This window comes from Lithobates pipiens, unplaced genomic scaffold, assembly GCF_037356315.1.
Source record: "Lithobates pipiens isolate NorthernLeopardFrog02 unplaced genomic scaffold, aLitPip1_a1.2 Scaffold_1, whole genome shotgun sequence".
In the NCBI taxonomy this organism is placed as follows: domain Eukaryota; kingdom Metazoa; phylum Chordata; class Amphibia; order Anura; family Ranidae; genus Lithobates; species Lithobates pipiens.
In genome coordinates, this window is record NW_027507685.1 from 201,946,245 (window position 1) to 201,958,460 (window position 12,216).

The 12,216-nt window shown below is 50.8% G+C and overlaps 1 protein-coding gene across 4 annotated transcripts in view; it reads left to right on the plus strand.

Annotated features, from left to right (window-relative positions):
* Nucleotides 1-12,216, plus strand: part of LOC143981923 (calpain-1 catalytic subunit-like) — a 116,048-nt gene that overhangs the window by 22,226 nt on the left and 81,606 nt on the right. For 3 of the 4 annotated variants that reach the window (XM_077480192.1, XM_077480177.1, XM_077480184.1), the window contains exons 6-7: nt 1,664-1,835; nt 3,423-3,494. In XM_077480192.1, the coding sequence (XP_077336318.1) occupies nt 1,664-1,835; nt 3,423-3,494 (244 nt within the window). Of the gene's footprint in view, nt 1-1,650; nt 1,836-3,422; nt 3,495-12,216 lie in introns of all 4 variants that reach the window. The other variant, XM_077480202.1, reaches the window with a different exon arrangement.

Sequence of the window (12,216 nt, forward strand, 5' to 3'; positions counted from 1 at the left end):
TTTCTTTGAATTTACCGATTTTTAGGAAAGCTGAAGTTACAGAGGAAGGCATGTGTGTTTGAGCCTATGGAAAACATTGTGTAGCTGTGACATCCAACCTTTTTAGTGTGACACTAAAGCCCCGTCTGTACACACAATCCGAAAATTGGATGACAGATCGTCCGACGTTTTTAACATACTAGTCACAAGTAGAAATTGAATAGGTTACTAAAGTCATGAAAATTCTTGTACGACAGAAAAAAAATCGGAAGTGATGTCATGTGTATTTATATTGTATTTTAGGATGACAACTGTACTGACTAAACGAAAATCGTATGATCTGGTATCGTACGAGGAAAATTTTCATGCTTGTCCGATCTAATAATTTTGGATGAACTGCCTTGATCAGCTCTTGAAAGCTCTGTACTAACGATACGATTATTGTATGATCGCGACGAAAAACTGTATTTTTCGTCCGATTTTCGGATCGTGTGTAAGGGCCATTAGGCTGCATTCACACCTGAGCGTTTCAAAGTGTCACATTTTTACTGCGTTTTTACCGCAATTTAACTGAACTTTTTCCACATTTCACCATGATTTTGCTGTGTTTTTGCTGCAATTTTCTTCCTATCATTAATGTAAACGGCAGAAAAATGCCTGTAATCTGCCCCAAAGAAGTTCTTGCTCTTATTTGAGCTTAGGATGTTTTTCATGCGTTTTTGCTTCCGCTGCCAAAACACTCAGATGTAAACGGGTGCCATTGAAATTAATAGGATTTTGCTTGTTGGGCATTTTTCAGGAGTTTTTTCAGGTGTTTTACGAGCGCTTTAGGAGCTGAAAATGCTCAGGTGTGAAAGCAGCCTAAAGCTAGCCAGGAGGTAGGTGAAAGTTAGCACAGGTTGGCATCAGGATAAACATGTCCTAAAATATAGCTTAAAGTGTTACTAAACTCTTGCATTCACTATATCTGGTCTCCCACAGTGCACGGGACATGGAAATGCACTTGTTTTAGTAAATATAAACTGCTAAATACCTTTTCTCATCAGCAGTACATAGCAGTTTTGTGCCTTCTATCTGTGTCTGGTTAAAACTTGCAGGAGGAGTTTTCATTCTACTCTGACTTTCCTATGAGGGTGCAGAACCCCTTACCCTCTGTCTGGGCAGTGCTGATTGGGCCAATCAGTACTGCCCAGACTGAGGATAAAGGGTTCTGCAGCCTCATAGGACAGTCAGTGTGCCAAGTGTGCTAATCACATGTACACTCCCAAGGAAAAAAAACTCACTAACAATACATACCAAACTGAGCATATGCAGAGTGCCTCAAAGTCTCTGTCTTATTAGGAGATGGATTGGGACAGTGGAAGAAGGGGAGGCTCAGAGAAGACCAGATCAAACAGCCTTTTTACACAAAGCTCAGGATTAACCCCTTAGGTTAGATCAGTATATCAAGCATGCTTTACTGCATATATAGACTGATTTTACTGTTATAGGTTTAGTAACACTTTAATTGTGTATTATCAGCAAAAACTGAGTAAAAAAAAAAAAAGCACCAAAGTTAAAGTTTTACATTTGTCTTTTAAGACATTTATGAAAAAGTTGATATTGCATTTTTATAAATGGCTCCCATAATGTATTCTTTCCCCACCTTAATATCATTGAATATTAACGCAGGGATCGATTGCAGGCTTAAAGGTGGGTACTCTGCCCTACAAATGGGCTTTGCTGGAGAAGCTCTGGAAGACATGACTGGTGGTGTGGTACAGAGCAGTAATACCAACTGCCCAGCTTCAGAATTATGGAGACACTTGGACAATATGCTTCAGAGAGGAGCTCTAATCTGCTGTGGAAACACTCAGGTAGGATGTTCTTTTGAAATTCACACAGGGAACATGGTCTCAAGAACCCCTTGTACCTAGTTCTTTAAAAAATTGTTTTCCCTGGCGGCTCCATGTCAGCACAGTTGGGTATAACCTCGGCCCCCCAGCTGTGCTGACATGGAGCTTGTCAGGAAAGGAAAATTACGGGAAGTATCTGTCATTCAATTTTCAGTTTTCGCTAATGGCTCCATGTCAGCACAGCTGGGGTGGGGGGCCTATACCCAGCCTTGCTGACATGGAGCTCATCAGGAAACGAAAATTACGGTAAGTATCTGTCATTCAATTTTCCGTTACTTTGACCCAATCAAAATGTAGGATGCTGTCATGATACCATGTATGCAGAGAATGCTGGGCTCTCTAATAAGAAAGCCCAGCACTATTTCTGACTTGTTAAATGCCCCAGCTGACCAATGTGAGTAAGGGGGTTCCTCCTCAGTCATTCAGCTGCTTGTGTGAATGATCAAATAATCTTGTTATTTAGGCCTGTTTTCATAGTATAATGGAAAATTAGTAGGGCTGTGGAAATTAAAGATTAATTCCTTGATTAATCGATTAATGTTTTTGATCGATAAAAATTCTTTTGATTGGTACTCACCTCTCTGCTGGCTTCTGGGTCTTCAGGGAGTTCCATCGGAGATCCGGCGACGTATCAACGTCACTTGACTCCTTCCCTCTTCCCCAAGTGCCTCCGTCTGCTAACGAAGGGAAGGGGGGGGGGGGAGTCCGGTGACGTTGAAGTTCTGATTAAACGTAATGCGTACGGGGGAGGAGCTACGCATGACGTCACCCGCTCCTGCCCTACGGAACTAACACGATTGTTGGCTTTACATGTTGTGTTTTTATCATCTTTATGTGAGTCGTTTGTGTTTGAACACAAAAATTAAATCTTATACTTAAGCGGTAAGCACTTAGATCTTTTCTTTCTACCCATGACCTGGCGTCCTTGCTGAGATCTAAGGAGACATGAGAAGTTTATGGTCCGTGTTAACCCTTTTGATACCCACTTGCATGACCATCTGTTTGCACATGGGTCCATCCCATAAGGTGAGAGTGATTAGTTAGACCGGAGGTGGAGGGATTGTCGCACTACTGTGGGGAAAAAAATGACTTACGTCAGTGCTACAGTTTGAATTTAAAACGTATTTGTGTGAACTGTGAAGTTAAGTCATGGATTGTGGAAACTAACTAGTGTCGGGTGATTGTATATAGTGTATACCACATTTACCACTGACTAATGCAGAGTTGCAATGCAAGGAGATCAGCTAAAAGTAGTTGGATCTGTATGTGCGTTATAATTAATCGAAATTAGTCGATTAATCGATAAAAATAAAAAAAAGATTAATCGAACACGAAAATTGTAATCAGTAACAGCTCTAAAAATTAGCTATATAACCCTGGAGTACAAGACTCACGCTCACCACCTGTTATAGATATTTAACACTTGAGATGCAACATAAACATTTTTAGTGGTTACATAGTATATATAAAAGAGGTATGGAGGCATTTGTCTTTGAAACTAGGACAGTTGGAAGCTATTTCATCATTCCGAACCTCTTGGTTTTGCAGGGAGAAATAGAAACATCGAATTTGATGGGCATTCTCAGCCATCACATGTACTCAGTGACAAGAACCAAAATCGTAAGTATGGAATAATTAAAGCTATTATAGATTTAAGATGATAGGATGGGGTGACAATCTCAGATGTGTAGAAGTCCCAAACCCTCAGGCCAGCTCCAGTCTATGGGGAGCAATTCATTGAGTGGATTATCAAACCTGCCAATTCCATTCACTTTGCACCCCCACCCGTTTTTTGACATTAAACATGGGTTTTGGAACCACTATATTTTCTTTTAATTTACTGCCTGGGTTTCAAAAATGTTGGATGGCATTATTAGGCCAGGTCTACGTGTGTGAATTGAAGCTTTTGCTATTGAGAATTATTATTAATTGTTGGCACTCCCTTTGTTTGATACACATTAAAACCAGTTGACTGCTAATTAGATCATTGTGAACATGTTGTTTAATCTCTCAGTTACAAAGTATAAAGGCCCGTACACACGGTCGGACTTTTTGACAACAAACATGCAAATTAGCTGTTTTGGAGCAACATCCGACTGTGTGTACGCTCCATCGGACAAACTTTTTCTGTTTTCATCGGACTTTTGTTGGCTCTGCGAACGGACAAACTTTTTGACAACAGAAGTCCGATGGAGCAAAGTCCGACCGTGTGTATGCAAAAGCATCGGACTTTTGTACAGGGTACAAACACGCATGCTCAGAACCATTGCAAACGATCAGACTACAATACAGAAGTTGACCAAAGGTGGCGCTGGAGTCATTGAACGTCCTCTTTTGAAGCGGCGTCAGTACGTTGTGACGTCATTACGTTCGTGTTTGTTGTCAAAAAGTCCGACCGTGTGTATGCAATACAAACTTGTGGACAACACACTTTGTACAAAAGTCCACGGAAAAGTTTGTACAAGTCCGACCGTGTGTATGGGGCTTAATAGTGTAACTAAAAAAAACATTGTATTGTAGCCAGTTAATACACTGCAAGGGATTAACAAAAGGCATTGTCAAAATACTACCTGCTGGTGTTTATGTGAAGACAGACAGATGGATTCCACTCAATTCCTACTTACTGTGGTCATTAATAGGGATGATCTTCGTGTTCGAGTCGAACATACGTTCGACTCGAACATCGGCTGTTCGCCCGTTCGGCGAAGTCCGAACGTTTTGGTCCGTTCGCGCCAAATTCGTGTGGCGCTCACGGCCCACAATGCACTGCAATGGCGCAGTGCATTGCTGGCTCATGATTGGCCAAGCATGCACTGTGACCCCGCATGCTTGACCAATCGCAGCGCCAGCAGCGAGGAGAGCCATGATTGGCCACAGGCAGGATGCCTGTGGCCAATCATAGCTCAGGCTGTGTAGTGCACGCCCCACACTATATAAGGCCGACCAGCGTGGCGGCCTTGTGTAGTGTGTTGGCGTCTGAAGCAGTGGGTGTTCTGTGTACCTTCAACACAGTACACACCAATCGTTTTCGGACGATTTTCGATCTTGCTGTTGTGTAGTAGTTGTTGTCTGCGTGCCCTGACCGCAGTATACACCGCTATATTCACCTCACCTATATAGCTAGTGATCTATCTTTTATAATAGAGCTTGCAGTCAGTAGTGTTAGGAGCTAGTGCGTGCTGTCTGCGTGCTCTGTACCCAGTACATACCGCTATATCCACCTACATAGCTCTTCTCTATTTGAGCCCACTTGCCATCTGCAGGAGTTATTGGAAGTTGTGTGTGCCTCCAGCACAGCACATTATACATCTGTATATACCCCTTTATCTCTGGTGTTCTATAATAAAGGCATCTGCAGGAGTTAGTGGGTGTTCTGTGTACCTTCAACACAGTACACACCGATCGTTTTAGGACGATTTTCGATCTTGCTGTTGTGTAGTGGTTGTTGTCTGCGTGCCCTGACCGCAGTATACACCGCTATATTCACCTCACCTATATAGCTAGTGATCTATCTTTTATAATAGAGCTTGCAGTCAGTAGTGTTAGGAGCTAGTGCGTGCTGTCTGCGTGCTCTGTACCCAGTACATACCGCTATTTCCACCTACATAGCTCTTCTCTATTTGAGCCCACTTGCCATCTGCAGGAGTTATTGGAAGTTGTGTGTGCCTCCAGCCAGGGCTGGTGCAAGGATTTTTGACACCCTAGGCGAAATCTTATTTTGCCGCCCCCCCCCCCCCCCCCCACTTTGCCCCTGTAACACATGTGACTTTACACATACACTGACCTACCTGACACATATACTTACCTACCTGATCAGGGTCAGTGATAGCCTATTTTGTGCCCTAGGCAAGACTAGCTAATTGGGGGGAGGGGAGAGAGGGGGCAGGAGGCAGGGCTGAGAGAGAGGGAGGCTGTGAGAGAAGGGGGGTAGGAGGGAGGCTGTGAGAGAAGGGAGGCTGTGAGAGAAGGGGGGTTGAGAGAGTGGGGGCTAAGAGAGGAAGGGCTGGCTAATGGAGGGAAGGCTAAAGAAGGGGGCTGAGAGTGATAAGTGGGCTGAGAGGGAGGGGAGTTAAGAGAGTGGGGGCTGAGAGAATATGGAGGTCAGAGAGAAGAGAGGGGGCTTGGAGAAAGGGGGGCTGAGAGAATAGGGTGGGCTGAGAGAAAAGGGAGGGCTAGGAGAGAAGGAAGGGGGCTTAGAGAGAGGGGGCTGAGATGGGGGTGGCTGAGAGAGAGAGGGGGGCTGAGAGTATAGGGGTGGCTAAGAGAGGGGGGATGGCTGAGAGAGAAGGGGGGTGATCGAGGGAGGAGGGCTGAGGGGGGCTGAGAGAGAAAGAAGGGGGGCTTGGAGAGAGGGAGGTGGAGAGAGAAGAGGGGGAGGGCTGGGAGAGAAGAGGGGGGGGGGGGCTGAGAGAGAGGGGGAGGGCTGAGAGAGAGGGGAGGGCTGAGAGAGAGGGGGAGGGCTGAGAGAGAGGGGAGAGGGGGGCGGAGAGAGAAGGGAGAGGGGGGCGGAGATAGAAGGGAGAGGGGGGCGGAGAGAGAAGGGAGAGGGGGGCGGAGAGAGAAGGGAGGGGGCTTGGAGAGAGAAGGGAGGGGGCTTGGAGAGAGAAGGGAGGGGGCTTGGAGAGAGAAGGGAGGGAGGGGGCAAAGAGAGAAGGGAGGGGGCAAAGAGAGAAGGGAGGGGGCAAAGAGAGAAGGGAGGGGGCAAAGAGAGAGAGAGGGGGGCTGAGAGAGAAGGGAGGGGAATTGTGAGAGGGGGAGGGCTGAGAGAGGGGAGCTGGTAGAGAGGGGAGGGGAGCTGAGAGAGAAGGGAGGGGGGCTGAGAGAGAGGGGGGAGGGCTGAGAGAGAGGGGGGAGGGCTGAGAGAGAGGGGGGAGGGCTGAGAGAGGGGGGGAGGGCTGAGAGAGAGGGGGGAGGGCTGAGAGAGGGGGGGAGGGCTGAGAGAGGGGGGGGAGGGCTGAGAGAGAGGGGGGGGAGGGCTGAGAGAGAGAAGGGGGAGGGCTGAGAGAGAGAAGGGGGAGGGCTGAGAGAGAGAAGGGGGAGGGCTGAGAGAGAGGGGAATGAGAGAGGGGGGAGGAGGGATGAGAGAGGGGGGAGGAGGGCTGAGAGAGAGGGGGGAGGGCTGAGAGAGAAGGGGGAGGGCTGAGAGAGAAGGGGGAGGGCTGAGAGAGAAGGAGGAGGGCTGAGAGAGAGGGGAATGAGAGAGGGGGGAGGAGGGCTGAGAGAGGGGGGAGGAGGGCTGAGAGAGGGGGGAGGAGGGCTGAGAGAGGGGGCAGGAGGGCTGAGAGAGGAGGGAGGGGGCTTAGAGAGAGGGGGGAGGGGGCTTAGAGAGAGGGGGAGCTGAGAGAGAAGGGGGAGGGCTGAGAGAGAGGGAGAGGGCGGCTTAGAGAGAGGGGGAGGGCTGAGAGAGAAGGGGGAGGGGATTTAGAGAGAGGGGGAGCTGAGAGAGAAGTGGGAGGGCTGAGAGAGGGGGGGTTGAGAGAGAAGGGGGAGGGCTGACAGAGAAGGGGGAGGGCTGAGAGAGAAGGGGGGAGGGCTGAGAGAGAAGGGGGGAGGGCTGAGAGAGAAGGGGGGAGGGCTGAGAGAGAAGGGGGGAGGGCTGAGAGGGGGGAGGGCTGAGAGAGAAGGGGGGAGGGCTGAGAGAGAAGGGGGGAGGGCTGAGACAGAAGGGAGGGGGGCTGAGAGAGAAGGGAGGGGGGCTGAGAGAGAGGGGGGGGCTGAGAGGGGGGAGGGCTGAGAGAGAAGGGGGGAGGGCTGAGAGAGAGGGGGGGGCTGAGAGGGGGAGGGCTGAGAGAGAAGGGAGGGGGCTGAGAGAGAGGGGGGGGCTGAGAGGGGGGAGGGCTGAGAGAGAAGGGGGGAGGGCTGAGAGAGAAGGGAGGGGGGCTGAGATAGTGAGGGGGTGTTGGGGCGAGATGAGAGACCCCTAGCCCTGCTCCTGCAGTCCCACCTCTGTCCCAGTCTCTGTCTGCAGGTGTGTATGATGACAGTACCTTCCATACCATGATGCCAGTCTCCTGCTTTGATCCGTCCATTTCCAGCGGCTCCTGCAGCAGCCTGCGCCTCCTGCCCGTCCTCTGTGACAGCTCTGTGCCCCCAGCGAGCCTGTCCTCCAGATTCGTGCGTACGGCGTGCGTGCCTCACATCAGAGTGTGGAGAGGAACTTTGAGCAGTCCATGCTCCGGAAGCATAGGGTACGCTGCTCCTGGGGGAGGCGGGGTCAGGGGGCGAGGTCAAAGAGGAGGCGGTGCCACGGTGGAGCTCTTCTCCCGAGTCCCGGGCTTATCTGCCCTCGGCCAGCCCCTTGCTTTTCACTGGCATTAGCGATGGATGCCCGGCCGCCCACACCTCCCCAACTTCACACGTGACATCAGAGAGCGCCCTGGGGGTTGACATGACATGAATATGACATGGCTCTGTGGAGGACAGTGCGGAAATAAAATAGCCAGCGGCCGGCGCCCTAGGCGGCAGTGCGCCCTAGGCGGTTGCCTAATCCGCCTAGTGGTAGCGCCGGCCCTGCCTCCAGCACAGCACAGTATACATCTGTATATACCCCTTTATCTCTGGTGTTCTATAATAAAGGCATCTGCAGGAGTTAGTGGGTGTTGTGTGCCTCTAGCACAATATACACTACCCAACTGCTTTTTTACCCAACTCCCTTCAGGCCATTACCATGTCTGGAAGGCCAGCAAGGAGAGGCAGACAGGCGCGAGCCGATAAAAGAGGGCAAGCAGGCTCTGTGTCTAGAGACAACAGTGCTGGTCGTGGACGCGGTGCATTGTCATCAGCACGTGGCCATGGGACACGCTTGTCCTTCTTTTCGGCAGCTGGACATGTTGAGCCGCAACATGCCAACGACTTGGTAGAGTGGATGACCAAGCCCTCTTCATCCTCCTCATCCTCTCTCACCCAGTCTCAGGGTACTAGCAAAGCAGCTGCCAATGCATCGTCTTCCCTCCTCTCAATGTCATCATCAGTGACTCCTTCCCTAGACCCACCACGTCCTCCTGAGGAGTCTCCTGAACTCTTTGAGCACAGTGTTGGGTACATGCTCCAGGAGGATGCCCAGTGTTTTGTAGCCTCTGATGATGACACTCAGCTAGAGGAAGGCAGTAGCGTGAATGCAGAGAGAGGGGATGGTCAAGAAGGACAGCAATCTGGCAGTCATGTTCCACAAGCTGCAGCATACTGTCAGGTTTGCTACAGCGATGAAGAGGGAGGGGATGATGAGGGCACTGACTCCACGTGGGTACCTGGTAGGAGAGAGGAGGAGGAGGAGGAGGAGGCACATGTCCAACAAGGCAGGATGCCCTCCGGGGGCAGCACACTGACTGAATCACACCGCAGAGCTCCGCCTGTGCAGGGCGCTGCCTCTGCACGTTATGCTAAAAATTCTTTGGTGTGGGCCTTTTTTGAGACGAGTGCATCAGATCGCACCGCTGCTATTTGCAACATATGTCTCAAGCGTATCTCGCGTGGCCAAAACATCAGCCGCTTGGGCACCACATGCTTGACCAGACATATGTTGACCTGCCATGCAGCTCGTTGGCAAGCGTACCTCAAAGACCCACACCAAAGAACAAAGCGGCCCTCTCCTTGCTCCTCATCAGCTGGCATCTCCAACCCCACTAGACCTTCAGTCCTCTCTGAAACCTGCTCTGAGAGGAATGAAGGTGTAGAATTAGGTGTGTCACAGCCAAGTGCTTCCGGGAACTCTGCTAGTGGTACACCCACGTCCGATTATAGCAGGCAAATGTCCCTGCCCCAGCTGCTGGACCGGCAAAAGAAGTTCACTCCCAGCCATCCACATGCCCAGCGGTTGAATGCTAGCTTGGCTAAATTGCTAGCACTTCAACTGCTGCCTTTTCAGTTGGTAGACTCGGCCCCCTTCCGTGAGTTTGTACAATGTGCGGTTCCTCAGTGGCAGGTCCCCAAACACCACTTTTTCTCACGGAAGGCGATTCCGGCTCTCTACCGGAATGTGGAAGGCAATGTCCTTGCCTCACTGGACAGGGCGGTCAGCGGTAAGGTGCATATTACCGCTGACTCATGGTCCAGCAGGCATGGACAGGGACGTTACCTGTCTTTCACGGCCCATTGGGTCACTCTTCTGGCAGCTGGGAAGGATACAGGACAAGGTGCAGTAGTGTTGGAGGTTGTTCCGCCACCACGCCTCCAAAATGCTACTATTGGTTGTGACACACCTCTCTCCTCCACCCCCTCCTCTTCTTCTTCCTCCATGGCCTCTTCCAGTGCTCTGTCCTCAGAACCAGCGGTGCTCCATAGGCGTTCCAGGGGCTACGCAAGTACGCAGGCAAAACGATGCCATGCCGTGCTTGCGCTGGTTTGTTTGGGGGACAGGAGCCACACTGGGGCGGATGTTTTGTCAGCTCTGCAGGGGCAGGCCGAGAGGTGGTTGACGCCACGCCAGCTTAAGCCAGGAATGGTGGTTTGCGACAATGGCACCAACCTCCTCTCCGCCCTCCGACAGGGACAACTGACCCATGTGCCCTGTGTAGCTCACGTCCTTAAACTGGTGGTGCAGCGGTTCTTGGGCAGGTACCCCGGCTTACAGGATGTCCTGAAGCAGGCCAGGAAAGTCTGTGTGCATTTCCGCCGATCATTTAATGCCTGTGCTCGGCTGGCTGAGCTCCAAAAGGAGTTGAACCTGCCCAAGAACCGCCTTATATGTGACATGCCCACCAGGTGGAACTCAACGTTGGCCATGCTGCAGCGGCTGCACACGCAGCAGAGGGCCATCAATGAGTACCTGTGCGACTACGGCACCAGGACAGGGTCTGGGGAGCTCGGATTTTTCTCACCACGCCAGTGGGGCATGATCAGGGATGCATGCACTGTCCTGTCACCGTTTGAGGAGGCCACAAGGATGGTGAGCAGTGACAGTGCATGCATCAGTGACACTGTACCTCTTGTCCACCTCTTGGAGCATACGCTGCGTGGAATAATGGACAGGGCACTTGAGGCAGAACAGAGGCAGGAAGAGGAGGACTTCCTTGCCTCTCAAGGCCCCCTTTATCCAGACAGTGTTCCTGCTGTGCCACCCATCACACAGGAAGAGGATGAGGAGGAGGAAGAGGAGGAGGAGGATGATTGTGTCAGCATAGAGGTGGAGGCTTGCACTCAGCATCAGCAGCAGCAGTCTTGTAGGGATGATTTACAGTCCCAAGAAACACGTGGACTTGTACGTGGCTGGGAGGAGGTAGCTGCGGATCATGTTGTCCTTAGTGACCCAGAGGACTCCGGACTGAATGCCTCAGCTAACCTACGCTGCATGGCCTCCCTGATCCTGCAAAGCCTGCGGAAGGATCCTCTTATTCTTCGGATCAAGGAGAGGGACCATTACTGGCTGGCCACTCTCCTTGATCCACAGTACAAGGGTAAGGTTGCCGACCTAATCTTGCCATCGCAGAGGGAGCAGAGGATTAGACATCTCCGGGAGGCCTTGCAGAAAGGTCTGTGCAACGCGTTCCCAGAGACTGGGAGGTTACAAACTCCTGGTCCTGGACAACGTGTTGCTGAGGCATCGGTCAGAAGGAGCGGTGGAGAAGGTGGCCGTCTGACTGATGCTTTCAGACAATTTTTTAGTCCGCAGCCCCAAGGTATGATCGGTTCCAGCAACCATCGCCAGCGTCTGATTTACATGGTGCAGGAATACCTAGGGGCAAGGTCAGACTTGGACACCTTTCCCACCGAAAATCCTCTGGCTTACTGGGTCTTGAGGATGGATCACTGGCCAGAGCTTGCACAGTATGCAATTGAGCTACTGGCAGGTCCTGCATCCAGCGTTCTTTCGGAACGCACCTTCAGTGCTGCTGGTGGCTTTGTTACCGATCACAGGGTGCGGCTGTCTACCGAATCAGTTGATCGACTGACCTTCATCAAGATGAATCAGTCTTGGATCACCCACAGCTACCAAGCACCTGAAGCTGATGTAACCGAATAATTTTTTTTGAAATATCACATCCCTTCAAGACTGCCTATGCTGATGCTGAGTTTCTGTCCTGTTATGTTGATTGTCTATCCTCTTCCTCCTCCGATGATATGTTGGAAGAACATTTCTGTTTCTGGGTGATGCCATCAGCCCAATTTTTCTGCCCCTGTTTGTGTGGTGGCACCAGCACCAGTGCCTAAGGCCCAATTTTTCTGCCCCTCTTTAACAGGGGCGTTTAAGTACAATTTTTGATGCAATGCTTTGCAGCAGGGCTAATTCCTGCAATAAAACTAGAGTATATGGGAGAGGTTGCAGTGACGTGGCACCAGCACCAGTGCCATCAGCCCAATTTTTCTGCCCCTGTTTAACAGGGGCGTTTAATTACAATTTTTGATG